Here is a 25703-nt window from a genome sequence, read left to right as displayed (position 1 = left end):
GTAATCCTACGCTAGTGCCCAATTACATGTCAAATAATTTCAAAATGACCCATTCAACATTCAACAAAAAATTATGTCAAAAACTAACTAATATCAAAAGCATATTTTAAATTTATTCAAATTGTATCCATTTCTACTTTTAATTTAAAAAAGATCAAATTAATTCAAGAATAAACCTCCTGTTTTTACTTGTTTAGCCTTCGCCCCGAAAGTTTTAGGATTCTAAGGTCTTACTGTATGTAGATTTATGTTTTTTCTTATGCATTATAATCAGTTATTTTTACGGTATTAAACATATCGATGATTAGTTCTTGGTGATATCTTAGCCTCGATTGCTCGTCTTCCGTCGTCCAGACGGAGTTTACGAACTTTTCGCGTTTCTCCAGACGAAAAAGTTCAAATGTTGACAGCGTTGGTATTACAGATGATCCAGTGTGTAGTTGTCCTTCCAGATTCGTTAGTTCCGAAAGGTTATAGTGAGAAGAAAATTGACGAGGAAAGTGAGTACAGAGAAAAATCAAAAGTAAAATTTTTAGGTTTTTTTTATAAACATCTTCCTTGCAAATAAAGCAACGAAAGATTGGGAGGAAGCTGAAAGAGAGCCTGAACCTAACACAAAAGGTTGTTGAAAATGAAGTAAAACATTAGAAATAGCTAAAAGGGGATAATGATAAAAAAAGAAACAGAGAACAGTGAGCCTAGAGGCGACCCAAAATCAATATTTTATCTGTAAAGCTCTACCTTGAAAATAAAACAAGAAGCCAAAAGAAAGAAATATAACAAGAATGGTTTTCTTAATCGTGAGGACAAAATTGAAACAGCTAAAAGGGAATAGTGAGACGAAAAAAAAGAGGAAAGTGAGCTTATGAGGAAAATCAAATGTAAGATTTTCATTTTAAGATTAAAAAAACGAAAGAACATAGTAACAAGGGTTGCCCAAAGCATGATGACAAAATAGAAACATCCAAACCACCAAAAGGAGATAGTGGGAAATGAAAAGAAGAGAATGCCAAACAGGAAAATTAAAGTTATATTTAATGTATATAGCTATAAATCTGCTTTAGCTGCTCGTTGTTAACTTCAAATTCGAATCCTTTCAGGTATGGCTGTAAAAATGAATAATATCTAACTGAAATTTTGCTTGGAACTCATACGTTGACTCACTATCAGCTAGGAATATATGGAATCATAAAAAGTTAATTTTAAGGCCTAAATGCTTCAACTGTTCGTGAAAAAATGTTTAACTAAATAGGAAGGAAGGGGGATCTAACCCCTTACCACTTAACTCCTTTTGATAAGCAAAATGTCCTTTGGGAGCGAAATCGTATCTATTGGTAATGGTGAGAGATAGGTTAGGTTAGTAAGATTTGTGGCTCCTCTGAGGTCCCCTTAGTGAACTCAAGCTTTTTACAATTTGACCCCTAGTTTCCTGGATTTTTCAAAAAATTTCTCAATTTACCCCAATTTTGTTCTATTTTTTAACTCGTTTTATTTAATTGAATTCAATCGTGACGTCCGAATTTATCTTAGTCCTGAGACTTAATGATTGAATGCGGGGAAATTTTCCATCTAATCATAGCACCACTGCTGAGCTTCTAATTATTTTTTCTCTAAAATTATTTTTGTTCTGAAATTTAAAAATTGAACTTAAGTGGTAAGTGGATTGGGAGATAAGCAAAATAGAGGGGGGTGGGGCAATAGGCACATTAGAAAGTATCTTTTTATCTAGCAGAAATTCGAAAAACAATTCGAACTTCATGTTAAATGTTGTTATTTTTTTTTAAATTTCATGTTTTTTGAAACTTATTTCAAAAATACAAATTAACAAGCTCTGAGTTTTTTGGGATGTCAGGGCCTAGATTTGATCAACAACTTTACTCTCCAGGGACACATTAATTCGGTAACACTTCTTTCGTACGAAATGCAACTCAAGTTCATATCTGATAAGATTTATTTCCAAGAAAATGACTTATCATAAGTCAAGATATGCAATTTACTAGTCAGAGTCAAAACAAACACAACAAAAAAGGAGAATTATAATACAGAAATATACAATATAACACAGCAATCATTAGATTTTGTTTATCCCCTCTGTTTTTTATTAATCTTTTTAATTTCCTTTTGTTCTTATCAGCATTTTTCAGGCATTTTTCCATTGAGAAATCTTACCAGATAATTTTTTCCCTACTGACATTAACTTCATCGCAAAAATTATTCCCACTAAAAATTCCCTCAGACACCCCCCCCCCTGTAGAAAACACTCCCTTAAAAATTTCTATGTTTCCCTGAAAATATCCGTATATTAAACACCGGCTCCCTTGTTCAGTACAGACAGTATAGCCTTTTAAACCAGGCTTGTGGACAGTCTCTGCCCTTGTCTCCAGTATCTCAAGTTTTGTATGATTTTCCTTTCTTTTAACTATATCTTCGCTATTTTTCAATGTTTTGAGCTTCTTTTAACTTTAAACTTACACCCCCCGCCCCCCCCGTGTGAAATGAACACAGTGCATAAACCTGAATTTCGAACACAGTGCAAAATATGAAGTTCGAATGGAGCTTCAAGTGTTACAAATTTAGTAAGTTGTTGAAGAATAGTTCCTTTTTACATTTTGCGAAAAATCCTTTCCGTGGACTTAGTCTAACGGCCCACCGTGGAGACCGTCAGTCCGCCCCTTGCGAACGAGGACGCGTCCACTAGGCATACTTTTGTATATTTTAGGGGCATATTTTTTTATTTATTTATTTTTTTTTTTTTTTAACGCTGTAATGTAACTATTTCCTCCGTGATTTTTCTATATTTTGAGCTTTTTTGTCAATTTAAACTTACACCCCTGCACCCTATTTCTTTCTAAAATGAACGCAGTGCGTAAACCTGCCCTGTGAATGAAAGTAAACTTAATCTGAACCTTTTATTTATTTTTTGTGGAATATAATTTCATAAATATATTACAATTTTATAACTCGTCAATAGTGTTTAGCTGTATATTTTCCAGAACACTTTTGAGTTATCTCCAGCCCCCCTCCCCACACGTTCCAAGTGGAGGCATGGTTAATATGATGCAAAATATCAGACCATTGCCAACTCTTTCTGTTTTTCCCCTATCAGTTTTATTTTTTAGTAGAAAAATATGTTAAATAGATGGTTATATTAGAAAGATGGTTCAATATAACTTAATTAAAAAGTGTTTCCCCATAAAAAAAAATAGAGAAAATTGACTTTTTGTGACAATTGTTTAAAAAAGACTGCTCAAACACCAGGTCTGTTTTTTAGCGTAAAGAGCGATGGTTGAGGAAACGGCAAGGCCCCTCAAATTTTGGTAGTCTTAGCTAGTTCCCAGACCCCCGTCACTTACTTTGAAGCGAGTACTAATTGTTCAGCTAACAGGGTTGACACGAAGAGAACTATCTTCGCTCATGTCACCTGGTTTTGCTAAAATTACCGTTTTCTGTGCCAAAAAAATAATTGGGAAGATGTTCTTTTTCTCTGTATATATATCCAAAATTAAGGCAAAAAGAATATCTGCAATAAAAACAAGCCTAATATAAAAACCAACTTACTAAAAAATTTAAAAACTAGCTTAAGGAATAAAAAAATTTTTATATGCAGAAAGCACAAATTTTCCAAACCACAATCCTGTAAACTTCTTGGGATTAAAAAGAATTTAGGCCATGATGGCATTAAATTTCCTAAACTATATTTGTACTTTACCTTTATACACCTTTGACGAACCATCGATGTTGGAGAATGTCCTTTGGAGTTGGTCGATAATTTCTGTTCCCATTCAGACACTGGAATACCAAATTCATAGGCAAAAGTGAAATGTTATTATAATTCATCATCTCAACAATCATTTTTTTAGGGTTTTCTCGTTCACAGGGTACCAATCCGATTAGGAGTGCCGCCAAAATTATCCCCAAAGACCAAGTGGTAACTGGACCGATCACGTAATTTTGAAGGCCTGCTTCAGGAGGAGGGTTCCTAGGAGCCCACCAAATATATTTATTTGCTTTTTCTAGCGATTCAGCTAAACCAAAATCAATAAGTATAACATTGTCACTTTCATCAATAAGTAAATTATCACATTTCAGATCTCTGTGGGCAATACCAGCTATTTCTAATTTTGAAACTGTTGCTACTATTTGCTGAAAAAGATGAAGAACCTTGTTTTCACTCAAAATTTGATTTTTGAAAATATATTCACCCAGTGTTACAGAATCCCGATGGTATTCTGTTACAATCCAGCATTCTTGTTCAACTATGTAACAATCAATAATCTTTATGCATCCATCTATGTCTTTTACTTTATTTAGAAAGAACACTTCTTTGGGTATACTTCTACCATTGTCTAGTTCAATCATTTCAACACGGTCTAAGTTGATTTTCTTCACAGCAACGGGTTCCCAATTCCCTTTTTGAAGTCCCAGGAAAACCTCTCCATATGATCCTCTGCCAAGTTTCTTGGTAGTTAAATAATACTTTTTGCGAAACTTTTCCAAATCTGTTGCTGGAAAGTCGTACTTTGGTAAAACCGGATAAAAAACTCTTACCTTTTTATGTACATGAATTAAGACTTGTTGAATACGCCTTCTTTGATCCATCTCTGTTGGAGCCCTTGTCTGTTGTTGTAACATGTTTATATTCAAGATCTTTTCAGTAATAATATATGTATATATGAAACTGTGTTTACAGTAGTAATGTTACTTTGTAACTGATTCTCTTTTGATAACAACGATGAGCGATACGAATGACATTGCATTATTTATCTCTGCTGTCTCCGCCCAGTTTTGCTTCTGATGAATGCAAGCTCTTGGCATGCCGCCAAAAGCTTACGTCACTCACTGAGGAATATCGAGAGATTTTAATGATGCAAGCTAATAAAATCTGCTGTCTCGTCTGCAGGAAAGTGCTATCTCGTCTTTTAGGAAAGTAAAGATCGAAGTTGAAACTTAAAACGAACAAAAATTATTACTAAAAATTATTACGGCCTATCTAATATATGTCGATAAAACTAATTAAAGTAATCCTAATGGTAAAATTTCTGTATGTTTGTAGAATTATAGAAGAATAGAGTTTTACGGAAACCACAAAATAATATAGTAGTTTTGGTACAGTAACAGTAAAGCATTTAAGGAAACTTTTAATTGTATAAAAATAAAGCATCTTAGGATTGTTGCTTAATTTTTTTCGTTTAATTTTGCATTACTTCTGCTCAATGAGCTCAGTCTAATGATTGACTGTCGTTTTGGATCTGAAAAGGATTAAATAAAAAAAACAATTTTGTTCAACTGAAAGTAAGGAGCAACACTAAAACTTAAAACTAACAGAAATTATTACGTCTATGAAGGGGGTTCCCCCTCCTCAATACCTCTCTTTTTACGCTAATGTTTTTTGGTAATTTAAAAAAGATGATTGTTCTAATTAAAGGACTGCTGTGTTTCAGGAGTAATTTTTAAAAAATTGGGATATAATTCAAACTTTAGCGTATTGAGCCAGCTTTTAGGAGGGAGCACCCCCCTTTACATACGTAATAATTTCTATTCGTTTCAAGTTTTAATATAGCTCCTTGATTTTAATTGAAAAAAATTGTTTTTTACATTTATTTTTGACCGTTTTCAAATAATGCCAGGAAGTATAGCCTCACCACGACGAAAAAATCCCCGACCCATGGAAATATCCTCTAGACAATTCAATCTTCGTGAAAATTTTAACCCGACAATTACCCTCAACAATTCCAAGCGTAAAATTGAGACGGACAAGAGAAAGTAAGACATATAAAAGGAATTTTTTTATAGGAATTCTGGCAATTTCCCCCAGTGTATAATGTTCCCTGACAAGTTCATCCCCTAGAAACATCCTTCTCCATTGAAAATTTCCCCGTGGACAAGCCCCCCGTCGGACGTGCGTGCCCCCCCCCCCCCCAAAAATTTTTTTTTGTTACCAAAAAAAAAAAAAAATCGTAAAACAAGGGCAAAATTCATGAATTAAATAACATTACCCAGGATCTGTGGGGGGAGTCATGTATTATTGGGCCTTTCAAGTATGATGAACAAAATGGCTATCTCAAAATTTTATCAAACGATTTTGGGAAAAAGGGGCGGGGAAGGAGGCTTAGTTGCCCTCCAATCTTTTCGGTCACTTACAAAAGGCGCTAGAACTTATCATTTCCGTTTCGAATGAGCCCTCTCACTATGTTCTAGGACCAATGGGTTGATACGATCACCCTTGGGATAAACAAAATAAAAAATAAAATAAACAGGCAACCGTGATCCTTTTTCTGCAAAAAAAATACAGAAGTCCGCATTTTTGCAGATAGGAGCTTGAAACCTCTGCAGTAAAGTTCTCAGACACGCTGAATCTGCTGCTATGATTTTGTTTAGATTATATGACTTGTAGGGGGCGTTTACCATTTTTTTAAAAAATCAGGAAACTTTTCTCATGTTTGTAACCTTAGGTGGGTAAAACTGAACTTAATAAAATTTATTTATTTGAAATCAGTATAATAATCCGATTGTTTTGATATATCTATTGGTATCAAAATTCCGTTTTTAAGGGATGCAACATTTCAAATAAATAATGTAACCTTTATAATAATTTTGTCAATTATAATTTTATTTTTATTAAAATAAAGTAGAGGGCGCAGTTGGAAATATTTTGTTAATAAATGAAAATTTTGTTAATACCGTAAATGAAAATTTTGTTGAAACTTAGCCTGAAATTTTTTTGGAGACAACTAATCAATATTTTCCCCGTGAAAAAGAGAGGCTAGAACCGGCACTACTGAAAAATAACAATCATTGCCGTATTAAATGATATTGAAGTTTTTTGGAGGGAAACTAAATTTTTGCTAATATTAACACTTTGGTCCGGTAAATGTTTTGGCAACCCTGTTCGTATCTATAAGTAGTATCAGGGTTAATATGATATTCAATATACAAAAATATTACTGTTTTAAAGTGCTGTCCGTAAAAAACTTTTTTTTTTCTTATAGACCAACTTAAAATAATCCTGCCGAACCGATTTTCAACTGCTATTAGAACCTAGTATTACTGTCTTCTATAGAAAGGTTGAAGTACTTACCTTCTAGTATTACCTTCTTTTATTACAATCAAACTACTACTTATAACAACTCACTGCAGCACCAAGCCTCCTGAGAACAACACAGCTACGCACGCTCCTCCTCCATCACAAACATTTTATAAACGGTCTTGTCTCTGTTTTAGGAAGAGGACGAAAATGAGTGTCAGCTATGGGCCGATCTAGCGTTTAAGTGAATTCACCGAGCAGCTGGTCTTAGTTTGACCTGTTTGTATATTATGACCTCATCTAAGATGTCCAAAAAAGTGTATCAGGAAGAGTGTATTGATAGGACAATCTCTTTTGCAAAATGGTAGATAGCCAACACAATTTTTCCGTCCTATGACCCGGTTTATGCTGAAGAGAGGAAAACCAAAGGTATAATATTGATTATTATATTGGTTTTATTTATATGGTTTTTAAGTAATATCATTTATATATTATGTATATTTTTATTTATATTGGTTTTATTTATTGAATAATTATATTATAAATGTGTTATATCAGTAGCTACCCATTATATCGATTATTGTTGTAAAATTTAGAATGCCCTTTATTTATAAAAAAAAGTTTCCGAAAAAAAAACGAAATAAGGCTATTTTTTTTCTTTTATAAGCAAAAATTTAACATAATCTATATTATTATTAAATAGGATTAAATAAAAAAAAACAATTTTTTTCAACTCAAATAAGGAACGACGTTAAAAAACAAAACGAACAGAAATCATTCCGGAAATGAAAGGGGCTGTGCCCTCCTCAGCACCTCGCTCTTTACGCCAAATTTTTTTATTGTTTAAAAAAAATAATAGTTGTGAGAAAGACAAACTTTAGCGTAGAGCGCGCTGCGGTGCGGAGGGGACAGCCCCTTTCATATCCGGAATATTTTCTGTTTGTTTTAATTTATAACGTCGCTCCGTTTCAGTTAAAAAAAAACTTGTTTTTTTTTATTTACTTTTTTAACGTTTTTGAATTAATACAGGTTTTTATTTTGGCTCACCGTACATGAATAATTAAAACAAAAATGTGTATATTAATTTCAGTTTTATTTGGTTAAATCGCTTTCTCGAAAGTTGCTTAATTTTATTTACTAACGTTTTTATCTCAAAGGCCGTTATTTAGAATAAATAGCTCTTATGAAAGTACTAAAAAATCTTTGGCTTAAAGAGCGAGGTATTGACTAGGGGGTGAACCCAATCATGGTGTGATTTACATTAAGGTTCCATTTTTTTTAGGGGTCTTTCCCCCCATTTTCAAAAATCAGCCAAATTTTCTCAGGCGCGTAACTTTTGATGGGTGGGACTTGATGAAACTTATATATTTGAAATCAATATTGAAATCTGATTCTTTTGATGTATCTATTGGTATCAAAAACCCGTTTTCTAGAGTTTCGGTTACCATTGAGCCGGGTCGCTCCTTACTTACAGTTCGTTACCACGAACTGTTTGCCACGAACTTCTATATTCATATATTTTTATTACGTATATTAGGGGGCTCGCCCCCTAGTCAATACCTCGCTCTTTAAGCTAAATCTAAAGTTTTGTTACACTTCTTAAAATATGACCCCCTTAATTACAAAGACCGTTATTTAGAATAAATAGCTCTTATGAAAGTCCTAAAAAGTCTTTGGCTTAAAGAGCGAGGTATTGACTAGGGGTTGAACCCAATCATACACGTAACAGTCTCTGTTTTAAGTTTTGATGTTGCTACTTATTTTCAGTTGGAAAACTTGTTTTTTTTATATTTAATTTCTGATCTTTTTTTTAAATGATGCTGGGAAATCTGGCGCCCCCTTCATAGCAATGTCCCTTCCCGCATGAAAACTTCCTTCATGGAACTTCCTTCATGGAAAGATCCTCCCACATAACCCCGGACCCACCCACCCCCCTTCTACCAGAAATAATCCCCCCTGAAAACGTCTGTATGCTTCTAATAACCAATACTATATGTTAACATTGGGTAAAGTTCATTACTTTCAGCCCTCCCCCCCGGGGACTTTGAGGGATTAGGTTATCTTAACACACATATTACTCTTATTTTCAACCTAGCTGAACTAAATGGCAATCTAAAAAATTTTATCAGGTGACTTTGGGAAAAAAATAAGCGTGGGAGGGGGCCTAGTTACCCTTCATTTTTTTGGTCACTTAATAAAGCCACTAGAACTTTTAATTTCTGTTCCAATGAGTCCTCCCACCATATTCTAGGACCACTGGATCGATACGATCACCCCTGGGAAAAAAAAACAAATACATACACATCCATGATTTTTCTTCCGGCAAAAAATGCAAAATTCCACATTTTTGTAGATAGGAGCTTGAAACCTCTTTAGTAGGATTCTCTGATACGCTGAATATGATGGTGTGATTTTCATTAAGGTTCCATAATTTTTAGGGGGTCTTTCCCTCTTTGTTCAAAAATCAGCCAAATTTTCTCAGGCGCGTAACTTTTGATGGGTTGGACTTGATGAAACTTGTATATTTGAAATCAATATTGAAATCTGATTCTTTTGATGTATCTATTGGTATCAAAAACCCGTTTTCTAGAGTTTCGGTTACCACTGAGCCGAGTCTCTCCTTACTTACAGTTTGTTACCACTAACTGTTTTAAAAGTATTTAGACATTTTCAATTTTAGGCCTTCAGAGGCCACAGTTTGACGAAGATCGAAAAAAAAAACAATAATAACATACAACATAGATTTTTTTATGGTTTTTAATTTATTTCAAAAGTAAATTTAAAAAAATTTTAATATTTTGCGGTTGCTTTGGTACTTAATTATGGGCTATTCTTGATTTCCCCCCCCCCCCAACCTGCCTAGCTTCTAACAATCCCTATTTTGGTAATTTTCATTTAAAAATGCCTTTTTAGTATTTTCATTTAAAAATAGGTTTAAAGTAGCAAGAAATTTGGGCCTCCTGGATTTTGAAAAAGACATTTTGCATCTCTCCTTCTCCCAAATTTTCTTGAATTGAAGCCACTGAATTATACAACATTCTTCTTGGCTTTTTTTTGTGTGCTGACCTTATTTTGAAGGCATATTATTTGATATTTATAAAGTTAAAAGTGATAAAGTATTTTAAAGTTAACATCTAAAAAAACATAACAAATGGACTAATTCAGATTGGCTTCTTAAGGGCTCAAATGGAAATCGATATTTTAGAATACTCAGGCTTCCAAATCGCCCTCTGTGAAATTAGTTTCCTTGCAAAGGAAAATAAAGATGGAAAAAATCAATAAAATTTCGATTTTCTTGTTTCCATCACATAGGATACTGTGGCTTAACCTTCCTAAAAAATAAAATATATAATAAAGCAAAGTAATAATAGTAAAATAACTGATAATAAAAAAAAATATTATTTTTGAGGTATGATCTGTTCAGCCAAGCCATGGCAGCAACCATAATGTTGCCATTTTCTGGCAGCATCTACGAGCAGCTCAATGTTTTTCAGAAATCTCAAAAGCTGTGCATAATGACAATAGTGTATGATAGTATGTATGTAGCATTCAAAATGTAAAGAATCCCTGAGGTAAATCAAAATCAAATTAAGACATTGCCTTTAATAAAATTGAACGGGGCAGTGATCATAGTGGTATTTCGTAGCACTAGCTACGAGCAGTTTGATGTTTTTCAGAAATCGTCTCAAAAGCTACACAGAGTAACCATACTATAAAATAATATTTACACAGCGTATAAAATATAGAGGAAATAATGAATAAAAACAAGATATTTAAAGTATTAAAGAAAGGAAATGAAACGGAGTATGTGTTCAAACAAACCACTGCTGGCCCCAAAGCTCTTAATTTGAAGGAAATTTAAGAAATTTAATCCATTCGAAAAGACAAAGCCTAGCTCCCTCAGTGGCAATGAAAGAATATTAAGCAAGTGCTTAATTTATTGTTTAGTTCATTCTATTCAGTCGAACTTTAGTCCAACTCATTCAACTTTAGCCCTATTCAGTCCAACTCAAAATTATATATTAATTTTCAGGGATTTTCCTTGTTTTGATTTTTGCTCAGCATTTATCCTGATTACGATGCTTGACTTTACAATCATTACAAGAATACGAGGGAAGTTACGAGAAGTAAAATGATGAGACAGACAATAAGCAGCGCAAATAGCGCTGTTTTAGGACTGATTGGCCATTAGTATTACCCTATATTGACTTTGATGTAATCCTACGCTAGTGCCCAATTACATGTCAACTAATGTCAAAACGACCCATTCAACATTCAACAAAAAATTATGTCAAAAACTAACTAATATCAAAAGCATATTTTAAATTTATTCAAATTGTATCCATTCTTACTTTTAATTTAAAAAAGATCTCGTCTTCCGTCGTCCAGACGGAGTTTACGAACTTTTCGCGTTTCTCCAGACGAAAAAGTTCAAATGTTGACAGCGTTGGTATTACAGTTGATCCAGTGTGTAGTTGTCCTTCCAGATTGGTTAGTTCCGAAAGGTGATAGTGAGAAGAAAATTGACGAGGAAAGTGAGTACAGAGAAAAATCAAAATTAAAATTTTTAGGTTTTTTTTATAAACATCTTCCTTGCAAATAAAGCAACGAAAGATTGGGAGGAAGCTGAAAGAGAGCCTGAACCTAACACAAAAGGTTGTTGAAAATGAAGTAAAATATTAGAAATAGCTAAAAGGGGATAATGAGAAAAAAAGAAACAGAGAAAAGTGAGCCTAGAGGCGACCCAAAATCAATATTTGATCTGTAAAGCTCTACCTTGAAAATAAAACAAGAAGCCAAAAGAAAGAAATGTAATAAGAATGGTTTTCTGAAGTGTGAGGACAAAATTGAAACAGCTAAAAGGGAATAGTGAGACGAAAAAAAAGAGGAAAGTGAGCTTATGAGGAAAATCAAATGCAAGATTTTCATTTTAAGATTAAAAGAACGAAAGAACGTAGTAACAAGGGTTGCCCAAAGCATGATGACAAAATAGAAACATCCAAACCACCAAAAGGAGATAGTGGGAAAAGAAAAGAAGAGAATGCCAAACATGAAAATGAAAGTTATATTTAATGTATATAGCTATAAATCTGCTTTGGCTGCTCATTGTTAACTTCAAATTCGAATCCTTTCAGGTATGGCTGTAAAAATGAATAATATCTAACTGAAATTTTGCTTGGAACTCATACGTTGACTCACTATCGGCTAGGAATATATGGAATCATAAAAAGTTCATTTTAAGGCCTAAATGCTTCAACTTTTCGTGAAAAAATGTTCAACTAAAGAGGAAGGAAGGGGGATCTAACCCCTTACCACTTAACTCCTTTTGATAAGGAAAATGTCCTTTGGGAGCGAAATCGTATCTATTGGTAATGGTGAGAGATAGGTTAGGTTAGTAAGATTTGTGGCTCCTCTGAGGTCCCCTTAGTGAACTCAAGCTTTTTACAATTTGACCCCTAGTTTCCTGGATTTTTCAAAAAATTTCTCAATTTACCCCAATTTTGTTCTATTTTTTAACTCGTTTTATTTAATTGAATTCAATCGTGACGTCCGAATTTATCTTAGTCCTGAGACTTAATGATTGAATGCGGGGAAATTTTCCAGCTAATCATAGCACCACTGCTGAGCTTCGAATTATGTTTTCTATAAATTTATTTTTGTTATTAAATTTAAAAATTGAACTTTAGTGGTAAGTGGATTGGGAGATAAGCACAAGAGAGGGGGGTGGGGCAAGAGACACCTTGGAAAGTATCTTTTTATCTAGCAGAAATTTGAAAAACAATTCTAACTTAATGTTAAATGTTGTTATTTGTTTTTAAATTGCATGTTTTTTGAAACTTATTTCAAAAATCAAAATTAACAAGCTCTGAGTTTTTTTGGATGTCAGGGCCTAGATTTGATCAACAACTTTACTCTCCAGGGACACATTAATTCGGTAACACTTCTTTCGTACGAAATGCAACTCAAGTTTATATCTGATAAGATTTTTTTCCAAGAAAATGACTTATCATAAGTCAAGATATGCAATTTACTAGTCAGAGTCAAAACAAACACAACAAAAAGGAGAATTATAATACATAAATATACAATATAACACAGCAATCATTAGATTTTGTTTCTCCCCTATGTTTTTTATTAATCTTTTTAATTTCCTTTTGTTCTTATCAGCATTTTTCAGGCATTTTTCCATGGATAAATCTTACCAGATAATTTGTTCCCTAATTAAATTACCTTCATCGCAAACATTATTCCCCCTCAAAATTCCCTCAGACACCCCCCCCCCTGTAGAAAACACTCCCTTAAAAATTTCTATGTTTCCCTAAAAATATCCGTATATTAAACACCGGCTCCCGTGTTCAGTACAGACAGTATAGCCTTTTAAACCAGGCTTGTGGACAGTCTCCGCCCCTGTCTCCAGTATCTCAAGATTTGTATGATTTTCCTGTCTTTTAACTATATCCTCGTTATTTTTCAATGTTTTGAGCTTCTTTTCAATTTAAATTTACACCCCCCGCCCACCCCGTTTTAAATGAACACAGCGCATAAACCTGAATTTCGAACACAGTGCAAAATATGAAGTTAGAATGGAGCTTCAAGTGTTACAAAATTAGTAAGTTGTTGAAGAATAGTTCCTTTTTACATTTTGCAAAAAATCCTTCCCGTGGACTTAGTCTAACAGCCCACCGTGGAGACCGTCAGTCCGCCCCTTGCGAATGAGGACGCGTCCACTTGGCATACTTTTGTATCTTTAAGGGGCATATTTTTTTTTTTTTTTTTTTCGCTGTAATGTAACTATTTCCTCCGTGATTTTTCTATATTTTGAGCTTTTTTGTCAATTTAAACTTACACCCCCCCCCCCTATTTCTTTCTAAAATGAACGCAGTGCGTAAACCTGCCCTGTGAATGAAAGTAAACTTAATCTGAACCTTTTATTTATTTTTTGTGGAATATAATTTCATAAATATATTACAATTTTATAACTCGTCAATAGTATTTAGCTGTATATTTTCCAGAACACTGTTGAGTTATCTCCAGCCCCCCTCCCCACACGTTCCAAGTGGAGGCATGGTTAATATGATGCAAAATATCAGACCATTGCCAACTCTTTCTGTTTTTCCCCTATCAGTTTTATTTTCTAGTAGAAAAATATGTTAAATAGATGGTTATATTAGAAAGATGGTTCAATATAACTTAATTAAAAAATGTTTCCCCATAAAAAAAAATAGAGAAAATTGACTTTTTGTGACAATTGTTTAAAAAAGACTGCTCAAACACCAGGTCTGTTTTTTAGCGTAAAGAGCGATGGTTGAGGAAACGGCAATGCCCCTCAAATTTTGGTAGTCTTAGCTAGTTCCCAGACCCCCGTCACTTACTTTGAAGCGAGTACTAATTGTTCAGCTAACAGGGTTGACACGAAGAGAACTTATCTTCGCTCATGTCACCTGGTTTTGCTAAAATTACCGTTTTCTGTTCCAAAAAAATAATTGGGAAGATGTTCTTTTTCTATGTATATATATCCAAAATTAAGGCAAAAAGAATATCTTCAATAAAAACAAGCCTAATATAAAAACCAACTTACTAAAAAATTTAAAAACTAGCTTAAGGAATAAAAAAATTTTGATATGCAGAAAGCACAAATTTTCCAAACCACAATCCTGTAAACTTCTTGGGATTAAAAAGAATTTAGGCCATGATGGTATTAAATTTCCAAAACTATATTTGTACTTTACCTTTATACACCTTTGACGAACCATCGATGTTTGAGAATGTCCTTTGGAGTTGGTCGATAATTTCTGTTCCCATTCAGACACTGGAATACCAAATTCATAGGCAAAAGTGAAATGTTATTATCATTCATCATTTCAACAATCATTTCTTTAGGGTTTTCTCGTTCACAGGGTACCAATCCGATTAGGAGTGCCGCCAAAATTATCCCCAAAGACCAAGTGGTAACTGGACCGATCAGGTAATTTTGAAGGCCTGCTTCAGGAGGAAGGTTCCTAGGAGCCCACCAAATATTTTCATTTGCTTTTTCTAGCGATTCAGCTAAACCAAAATCAATAAGTATAACATTGTCACTTTCATCAATAAGTAAATTATCACATTTCAGATCTCTGTGGGCAATACCAGCTATCTCTAATTTTGAAACTGTTGCTACTATTTGCTGAAAAAGATGGAGAACCTTGTTTTCACTCAAAATTTGATTTTTGAAAATATATTCACCCAGTGTAACAGAATCCCGATGGTATTCTGTTACAATCCAGCATTCTTGTTCAACTATATAATAATCAATAATCTTTATGCATCCATCTATGTCTTTTACTTTATTTAGAAAGAACACTTCTTTGGGTATACTTCTACCATTGTCTAGTTCAATCATTTCAACACGGTCTAAGTTGATTTTCTTCACAGCAACGGGTTCCCAATTCCCTTTTTCAAGTCCCAGGAAAACCTCTCCATATGATCCTCTGCCAAGTTTCTTGGTAGTTAAATAATACATTTTGCAAAACTTTTCCAGATCTGTTGCTGGAAAGTCGTACTTTGGTTAAACCGGATAAAAAGCTCTTACCTTTTTATGTACATGAATTAAGACTTGTTGAATACGCCTTCTTTGATCCATCTCTGTTGGAGCCCTTGTCTGTTGTTGTAACATGTTTATATTCAAGATCTTTTCAGTAATAATATATGTATATATGAAACTGTGCTTACAGTAGTAATGTTACTTTGTAACTGATTCTCTTTTGATAACAACGATGAGGGATACGAATGACATTGCATTATTTATCTCTGCTGTCTCCGCCCAGTTTTGCTTCTGATGAATGCAAGCTCTTGGCATGCCGCCAAAAGCTTACGTCACTCACTGAGGAATGTCGAGATATTTTAATGATGCAAGTTGATAAAATCTGCTGTCTCGTCTGATTAAAATTAAATAACAGTTTTTTTTTTAAGGAAAGTAAAGATCGAAGTTGAAACTTAAAAATAAAAAAAATTATTACTAAAATTTATTACTGCCTATCTAATGTATGTCGATAAAACTTAATTAAAGTACTCCTAATGGTAAAATTTCTTTATGTTTGTAGAATTATAGAAGAATATAGTTTTACGGAAACCACAAAACAATATAGTAGTTTTGGTACAGTAAAAGTAAAGCATTTAAGGAGACTTTTAATTGTATAAAAATAAAGCATCTTAGGATTGTTGCTTAATTTTTTTCGTTTAATTTTGCATTACTTCTGCACAATGAGCTCAGTCCAATGATTGACTGTCGTTTTGGATCTGAAAAGGATTAAATAAAAAAAACAATTTTGTTCAACTGAAAGTAAAGAGCAACACTAAAACTTAAAACTAACAGAAATTATTACGTATATGAAGGGGTTGCCCCCTCCTCAATACCTCGCTCTTTACGCTAATGTTTTTTAGTACTTTAAAAAAGCATATTGTTATAATTAAAGGACTGCTGTGTTTCAGGAGTCATTTTTAAAGAATTGGGATATAATTCAAACTTTAGCGTAAAGAGCGAGGTGTTAGGAGGGAGCAACCCTCCTCTTATATGGAATAATTTCTATTCGTTTTAAGTTTTAATATTGCTCTTTACTTTCAGTTAAAAAAACTTGTTTTTTAAATTTATTTTTGACCGTTTTCAAATAATTCCAGGAAGTATAGCCCCACCACCACGGAAAAATCCCCCTCCCACGGAAATATCCTCTAGACAATTCAATCTTGGTGAAAATTTTCACCGGACAATTACCCTCAACAACTCCAAGCGTAAAATTGAGACGGAAAAGAGAAAGTAAGACATATAAAAGGAATTTTTTTATAGGAATTCTGGCAAATTCCCCCAGTGTATAATGTCCCCTGACAAGTTCATCCCCTAGAAAGTTCCCTCTCCATGGAAAATTTCCCCATGGAAAACCCCCCAGCAGGAAGTTCGTCCTCACCCCCACCCGAAAATGTATGCATGATTCCCAATAACAAACACTATGCGTAAACAATGGGCAAATTTTATCACTTAAAGACCTTTCCCCTGGGGCTGTGGGGGGGATGTATTATTGGGCCTTTCAACTATGATGAACAAAATGGCTATCTCAAAATTTTGATCAAACGATTTTGGGAAAAAAGGGGCGTGGGCGGGGGTCCTAGTTACCCTCCAATCTTTTTGGTCACTTAAAAAAGGCGCTAGAACTTATCATTTCCGTTTCGAATGAGCCCTCTCACGATGTTCTAGGACCAATGGGTTGATACGATCACCCTTGGGATAAACAAAAAAAAAACAAAAAAACACGCAACTGTGATCTTTTTTCTGCCAAAAAAATACAAAATTCTGCATTTTTGCAGATAGGAGCTTGAAACCTCTGCAGTAGAGTTCTCTGACACTAATTACTTCCTTTGCAAATTACGAATTTTCAGAGGGAAAAGGAAAAAAAAACATAGAAACATGTAGAAACCTGAATACCAAGATGCAGCATGATTTTTCATTGTTTAAAAAAATTTGGAAAGAACGTGAAGATAAGTGTGGGAATTGATATGAGAATGTCGGAGGACATGATGGTGACGGTCGTCAAGTATGGCCCTGAAATGTAGGTGCTATGAAAGGTTGAGGAGGATTAGTTAAATGTTTTCTAATGGAATTGACTAGGGGTAGTTTAGCTACTCGTTTGATTAAATTTATACTGAATAATAAGCTGTACAAAAAATGTGGATCTATCTCACTTCTGAAAGAAAGGTTGGGGTGGCTAGGCCACCTTTCACAGATAAAGGATGACATATTGCTAAGATTGGGCTTTCCGGCAATTTGTCTCGGAACAAGTGAGAAGCGGGTTACCCCCAAGTGGGATGGGGAGAGATTGTAGGAAGGTATTTAAAGGGAAGTGAAACTTCATGGTAGGACGTAAAGGGTGAAATTTTGAATATAATGGGTTGAGAAGGAGCATGCATAGCTGTGTTGGCCTCAGGCAGCTTGGTGTTGCAGTAAGTTGTAAGTAGCAGTAGTGGGGTGTAACAAACTTGGTTTTAATGATCTAATTAGTTAATTTGGATACAAATGTTTAAAGTTTCAATATTTAAAGTTTCAAAATAGTAATTATATATAAGTTAGATTTCAAATGAACCCTTATTGACCTTCTAGTAGTTTGTTAGAATTTGACCAAAAAATTCAGTGGAAGCTAAAGTCTTGGCTAAAATGTTATCTGTTTCTGGTCATGGTGGTTCTTATTTTGGTCTGCTGCTGACTTAAGGGAGTTTTTGGCTTTTATTTGAAAAAAACCAAAAGTTTATTTTTGTGATTAAACATTATTGCTATTTACTTGAATCTGAATCATAGTTACTGTTTCCGAATCAGTTTCAATTGCAAGTTTTTTCTCATCTAACAGGTTCTTGGAAAAAACGATTGTAAATTTTCAATTGCTACTAATATCAGGTTTTGCTCTTAGCCACGTTATAGCTACTGATGCAGCCATATTAAGGCTACCTACATGTAGAATGTCAAAATTGTCTGCAGAAGATTTGTTTTTAGAGGGGTGAGGGTTTTTTTTTTTTTTTATTAGCCAAATTCAGATTTGTGTGTTTTCCACCTGTTCTTTCGGTAGACGGTTCTTTCGGTAGACGGTTCAATCTCAAAGATTGAATCGAATTATGAATGGAAATCCTTCTAAAGACAATGACAGACATGATGATAAAAGTTCAAATCCTCCAACAGCACCGCCGCCCCTTCCCCCAAGTCCTGTTTCTGGAGGACTTCATCGGAAAAAATCGTCATCGCTTCAAATAACTAAAGTCCAGTATCCATGACGAGGTAATTTACTTGCCCTTGGCTAATTTATAATCATTGGTTAAGTATTATGTATGAATGAATTTTATTAATAACCAGTCTTACAATCAATCAACTTAAAAAAACTGACAATCAACATAAAAAAAAAGTTTAATTTTTTTTACTTAACTTTCGGTATTAGGAGGTTTTCAATTTTGCACGTTGGTTTTAAAAACTTGTATTTATTATTGATTAAAATAAACTTTACTCTCTTAAAGAAACTCTAAAGCCTAAGCCAGGTAAAATTGTAGTGGGGTAGGTTAATCAAATGTAAAGTGTAACATTCATGAAATATATATTTACCCGGTTCAATTATCAGACAGTTCGTGTTGACGGGGTGTGGGTGGGGAGCGAATCGGCCCAATGGTGAGCGGAACTCTAGGTCGAGTGTCGACGGCGGTAGATGAATTGATTTAATCGTTTTTTTTCTTATGCATATTCCAAATATATAAAATTTATTAAGTTTAAGGTAGATACATGAAAAGATTTGGCTTTTTATGCTGATTCCGAGTATATTAAATAAGAAAACCAAAAAGTCTTCTGTATAACTTTGTTCATACTTCCCTATAATAATTTGATGTTTAAAAAGTCATACAGAAGACTATACCATTTTCCATGTTTAAAGGAAACATAATAAAGGAAACATAATATTTTTAATTAATTTCATCTTTATGTTCCTGGCCTCACCCAGGCCATTCAGCGTGTCCCCAGGTGGCGATAGGGGAACGCTCTACAGATATGTAGGGTACCTCCATAGGAGGCACGGACCAAAGGGGGACCTTGTCCCTGGGGGTCCATAATAGAAACTGGGGCACCCTCGCCCCAGTTTCATAATACAGGCGGAAAAGGAAGAAGGCCCCTCAAATGTACACTCAAAAGGTCCCACTGGTTTGTCCATAAGTCCCATGAGTTGCAAAACTTCTCCCAGTAATGGGTTAAATTGTATGGTGATACAGAACACCCTCGCGGGAGGATCCTCTATAGGAGGACAACTGTGGCAGGGCGTAAGATCCATATCTATGGACAACGGCCTCTGCAAAGGGCTGCCTCTACCTTTTCAGGGTACCTGCAAGACTAGGGACCTTGCGGTCAACTCTACTCCTACTTGAGGAGTGGCGCCCCTCGAGGAAATTATAGCCTAGTAAACGACACAGCATTCGCACGGGATTCTGACTAATGGACAATTTTTCTGGGCTTGGTATATATTGATGGGCGTCTTTGGGCTGAAAAACCTCTTTCTAGCTAATTTATCTATTATGGGTCGCCTCCCCGTAGTAGCATAATATTTGTAGGCATGAATATATAATGAGTCGGAGGTAATAGGCTTGAGAATATCTGTGCAGGATTTCGACTCTTGTAGATAGAAGAGCATCGCCAAGCACCGACAACTACGTTGTGACCAAGATGAGTCCAAGATTGCACACAGCCTTCATTAATGGAGGTCCAAGGCAATTCTTGCTTTCCGGTTCTAAAACGGCATAAGCACTTCAGTGTAGACTTGAGAAGATACGTGATCCTCGTCCTGCACTGGTATCCGGGAATCATTGCTTTTCCTGAGGCTATACTAATTTCAATGATTTAAAGAATATGAAAATTGTAAGTTGGAATGTTACAACATTGATAAATGACTAGCGTATCGAAATTTTGACTGACGAATTCAGATGCTTCCAACTAGATTTATTAGGAAATTTAGAAACTCGTATCCCAGGGGTAGGAAGCATGAAATCAGGTGATATAAATTTTTTCTACTCAGGCACGAAGGATGGGGTACATAGACAGGGAGTAGGGCTCATGATGAAAAAGGAAGCTGCTAAGTCTTGTTTAGGCTGGGAAGGTATTAATAATAGAATACTAATAAAAGTTTATGACTAGAAAGTTCAGGGTATCAGTTATAGTAGTATACGCCCCTGTAGAACCGACTGACGGAGATACTAGTGACTCAGATGAATTTTACTTACAGTTACAGGAGGAAATAGACAGGATCCCAGGTAGAAATGTGATGCTATTACTTGAAGATTTTAACGCCCAGGTCGGTAGAAATAGGGATGGATGGTATCCTAACCTAGGTAAACTTGGTGTAGGAAACGATAACAGTAATAGATACAGATTTTTGCAATTTTGTAGGAATAACAATCTAGTTATGACCAATACGGTGTTTGGTCATAAAATGGCTCATATGTTAACATGGTATTCACGTGATGGCAAGCCAGCAAACCTTGTGGATTATGGTATTGTAAAACAAAGAATGGCAGGATCATTACAAGATGTTAGGTTATAAACTAGTGCTGTTATCGATGTTAAAAGAAAAGATCAACATCTAGTAGTGTCAAGGGTTAATTTAAAGCTGAAATTTCGGAAGGATAACTACCTCCCGGGAAGTTATAATGTTGGTAGACTTCAGGATAAGAATTTGAGAGAAAATTTCCAGGAACAGTTGAATACTAAACTTGAGAGTTTGAAATTTGATAATGTGGAAGATGGTTGGAATAATTTTAGAAAAATAATTTGTGAAGTTGCTGAAGGTGTATTAGGGAAGAAAGCTAGAACTGCAGCTAAGAATATTATTGAAAAAGCTTTATTTTTAATAGAAAGGAAAAAGGACTTCTACAATAATTATCTGAGTGATAGATCTTATGAAAACAAAAGAAATGTAAAGAAAGTGGAGAAAGCATTAAAATATGAACTAAGGAGGTGTTAAGTGGAGGCCATGGATAAAATTGCCGAGGATCTGGAAGATGCAGCTAGACGGCATAATAGTGAAATATTGGACTGGCACGATAACAAATTGAGAGGGAATAGTCAATCCAGACTTGGCCCAGTTAAAGATAGGAATGGGGTCGCAATTAGCGATAAGGAAAAAACTAAAGAGAGATGGGCCGAATATTTTGAGAATTTGCTTAACCGAGATAGAGTTGCAGGAAAAAATATAGATGAAAATGAAAAAGATTGTGATACCTTGGATGTGAAGGAAGATTTGTTTTGTGAGGAGGAATTAGCAACAGTACTAAAAGGATTAAAGAATAATAAGGCTCCAGGTGCTGATAGGGTGGTAAATGAGTTTCTTAAATATGGTGGCTCTGGGGTTAGAAATAAGTTACTGAAGATTATGAATATGATTTTTGAAAAAGGCGAAGCACCTAACGATTCTAAAAAAGCATTAATTTAACCACTTTATAAAAAAGGCGGCAAGAGTTGGTGTTGAAATTACTGAGGGATTAGGTTGGTTTTTGTAGGTAGTAAATTACTTAGTAATATCATACTTTTTAGACTGAGAGATGCCGTAGACAAAGTTTTGAGAGAAGAACAGTGCGGTTTTAGAAAAGGTAGAGGATGTGTCGACCAAATTTTCACTCTTAGGCTAATAATTGAGAAATGCCTGAGTTGTCAAATACCTTTGGTCCTCAGTTTTATAGATCATGAGCAAGCTTTCGATTCTGTTGATAGTAAAGGTCTTATCCTTGTATGGTATACCAGACAAATGCATTAAAGTGATTAGTGCTATGCACGAGAAAATCACTGCTGCGGTTAAGGTAAGAAATGATGTTAGTGGCTGGTTTCGTATTAAATCAGGAGATTAGCAGGTTTATGTTCCATCCCCCTTTATGTGGCTTATTTTGATGGACTTTGTTTTAAGGAGCACAGGAAAGGCAATGGGAGACCACAGAATCAAATGGGGAGGAAAAAGTCTCTTGGACTTGGATTATGCTGATGATTTAAGCCTCCTAGATGAAAGTGTGAGCAAAATGAATGAAGTTTTAGAGGTTTTGCGAGTTCAGGGTGCTAGAATTGGTTTGAAAATTAATGTTAGGAAGACTAAGTCACTAAGGCTAGGAATAAGTGAAGATGAAAAGGTGACGTTGGGTAATGAAAAGATTGATCAGGTGGCCAGCTTCACTTACCTTGGTAGTATTATTAGTAAAGATGGTGGGAGCAGTGAAGATGTTAAATATAGAATAGCCAAGGCTCAGGGTGTTTTTTTCACAGTTAAAAAAAGTCTGGAAGAATAGGAAGATAAGTCTGCAAACCAAGAATAGAATATTAGAAGCTACAGTGATGACAGTGGTCAAATATGGCTCTGAAGCAGGGGCGCTCCGAAAAATTGATGACGATTTGCAAGATGTTTTCCATAGAAATTGCTTAAGGACTCTTCCTTGTACCCAGCTGACTGACCGTATTTTGATCAATAGGCTGTACAAATAATGTGGCTCAACACCGCTCTCTAGAGCTATAATGAAAGAAAGGTTGAGGTGGCTAGGGCACGTTGTGCGGATGAAGGATGAAAGATTGCCGAAGATTGTTCTTTTCTGCCAACCATCTAGGGCTAAACGGAAAGCAGGTCGTCCCCGTCTGTGGTGGGAGGACGTCATACAGAAAGATTTAAAGGAAATGGGAACTTCGTGGGCGGCTGTAAAAAGGGAGGCTTTGAATATATTGGGGTGGAGGAGGAGCGTGCGTAGCTGTGTTAGCCTCAGGCTGCTTGGTGCTGCCGTGAGTTGTTAGTAGTAGTAGTATTGGTATCAAAATTCTGTTTTTAAGGGATGCAACATTTCAAATAAATAATGTAGCCTTTATAATCATTTTGTCAATTATAATTTTATTTTTATTAAAATAAAGTAGAGAGCGCAGTTGGCAGTAGGTGTAAGCAAACTGAATTTGAAATTTTCATTTTCTCCATATTTTTCCATCTAAAGTAAGAAAAATCAGAATTTAAATTAATGAAAAATTTTGTTAATAAATGCAAATTTTGTTAATACCGTAAATGAATATTTTGTTGAAAATTAGCCTGAAAATTTTTTGGAGACAACTAATCAATATTTTCCCCCGGGCAGAAGAGAGGCCAGAACCGGCACTACTGAAAAAATAACAATCATCGCCGTATTAAATGATATTGAAGTGTATCAGGAAGAGTGTATTGATAGGACAATCTCTTTTGCAAAATGGCAGATAGCCAACACAATTTTTCCGTCCTATGACCCAGTTTATGCTGAAGAGAGGAAAACCAAAGGTATAATATTGATTATTATATTGGTTTTATTTATATGGTTTATAATTAATATCATTTATATATTATGTATATTTTTATTTATATTGGTTTTATTTATTGAATAATTATATTATAAAGGTGTTATATCAGTAGCTACCCATTATATCGATTGTTGTTGTAAAGTTTAGAATGCCCTTTATTTATAAAAAAAAAGTTTCCGAAAAAAAAGCGAACTAAGGCGATTTTTTTTCTGTTCTCGGCAAATAGTTCACAGAAGCTAGATTCTTCTTAAACGGTATTGCATAAAAAAAAAGTTTTCTTAACTGAAAGTAAGGAATGACGTTAAAACTTAAAACGAACAGAAATTATTCCGTATATGAAAGGGGCTGTCCCCTCCTCAACGCCTCGCTCTTTACGCTAAAATGTTTTATTATTTAAAAAAAAATAAGAGTTATGAGAAAATAAAACTTTAGTGTAAAGAGCGAGGCGTTGAGGAGGGGACAGCCCCTTTCAAATACGGAATAATTTCTGTTCGTTTTAAGTTTTAACGTCGTTCCTTACTTTCAGTTAAAAAAAAACTTGTTTTTTTAATTTAATTTTTGAATTAATGCAGGTTTTGATTTTGGCTCACCGTACATGAATAATTAAAACAAAATTTGCACATTAATTTTACTTTTAATTTGTTAAATGGCTTTCTCGAAACTTGTTTAATTTTATTTACGAACGTTTTTTATTAGTAATAAATATACGTAACCTATGAATTAACTTACGTAACGAACTTCTATATTCATATATTTATAATATGTATATTAGGGGGCTCGCCCCCTAGTCAATACCTCGCTCTTTAAGCTAAAGTTCGAATTTTGTTCCAATTTTTTAAAAATGACCCCTTAATCACAAAGGCCGTTATTTAGAATAAATAGCTCTTATGAAAGTACTAAAAAATCTTTGGCTTAAGAGGGAGGTATTGACTAGGGGGGGAACCCAATCATACACGTAATATTTTCTGTTCGTTTTAAGTTTTGATGTTACTCCTTATTTTCAGTTGGAAAACTTGTTTTTTTTTTATATTTAATTTCTGATTTTTTTTAGATAATGCTGGCAAATCCGGCGCCCCCTTCATAGCAATGTCCCTTCCCCTATAAAAACTTCCTTCATGGAAAGATCCTCCCACATAACCCCCGACCCACCCACCCCCTTCTACCAGAACCCCCCCCCCCCCCTGAAAACGTCTGTATACTTCTTAATAACCAATACTATATGTTAACATTGGGTTAAGTTCATAACTTTCAGCCCTCCCCCCGGGGACTTCGGGGGATTAAGTCTTCTTAAAGGACATAATTATCATATTTTCAACTATGCTGAACAAAATGGCTATCTCAAAATTTTGATCAGGTGACTTTGGGAAAAAATGAGCATGGGAGGGGGCCTAGTTGCCCCCCATTTTATTGGTCACTTAAAAAGGGCATTAGAACTTTTAATTTCCGTTCCAATGAGTCCTCCCACGATTTTCTAGGACCACTGGCTCGATACGATCACCCCTGGGAAAAAAAAAACAAATAAACGCGCATCCATGATGTTTCCTCTGGCAAAAAATGCAAAATTCCAAATTTTTTTAGATAGGAGCTTGAAATCTCTATAGTAGGGTTCTCTGATACGCTGAATATGATGGTGTGATTTTCATTAAGGTTCTATAACTTTTAGGGGGTCTTTCCCCCTTTTTTTGAAAATCAGCCAAATTTTCTCAGGCGCGTAACTTTTGAAGGGTTGGAAGGCTTTCTGGGAAATTTCACCGTCTGAGTCTCTTGAAATTCACTAATAACCCACCTTACACTCCAATAATATATCCTGGTCTAGCAGTGATTAATCTTAGCTTTAAAACGCTAATG

The 25703-nt window shown here is 34.7% G+C and overlaps 2 protein-coding genes and 1 pseudogene across 4 annotated transcripts in view; 1 reads left to right on the top strand and 2 right to left on the bottom strand.

Moving 5' to 3' along the window:
- Positions 1–25703, top strand: part of LOC148950531 (uncharacterized protein CG43867) — a 355819-nt gene that overhangs the window by 24620 nt on the left and 305496 nt on the right. For all 3 annotated transcript variants that reach the window (XM_089092459.1, XM_089092457.1, XM_089092460.1), the window contains exons 3-4: positions 7222–7453; positions 23660–23835. The gene's annotated coding sequence lies outside the window, so the exon portion shown is untranslated. The remainder of the gene's footprint in view (positions 1–7221; positions 7454–23659; positions 23836–25703) is intronic.
- LOC148950534 (serine/threonine-protein kinase pim-2-like) lies at positions 3712–4783 on the bottom strand. Its single transcript, XM_089091893.1, has one exon. It carries the CDS (start codon positions 4630–4632, stop codon positions 3712–3714), a length of 921 nt encoding a protein of 306 aa, XP_088948019.1. The 5' UTR covers positions 4633–4783.
- Positions 14541–15689, bottom strand: LOC148950533 (serine/threonine-protein kinase prk-2-like; annotated as a pseudogene).

This window comes from Artemia sp. Qi Xiang Cuo, chromosome 7, assembly GCF_049724085.1.
Source record: "Artemia sp. Qi Xiang Cuo chromosome 7, ASM4972408v1, whole genome shotgun sequence".
Lineage (NCBI taxonomy): Eukaryota > Metazoa > Arthropoda > Branchiopoda > Anostraca > Artemiidae > Artemia > Artemia sp. Qi Xiang Cuo.
This window is presented reverse-complemented; position numbering and strand designations above follow the sequence as displayed.

Excerpts from the sequence above, each read along its gene's own strand:
- LOC148950534 (XM_089091893.1), bottom strand. The coding sequence starts at position 4,632 with ATGTTACAACAACAGACAAGGGCTCCAACAGAGATGGATCAAAGAAGG.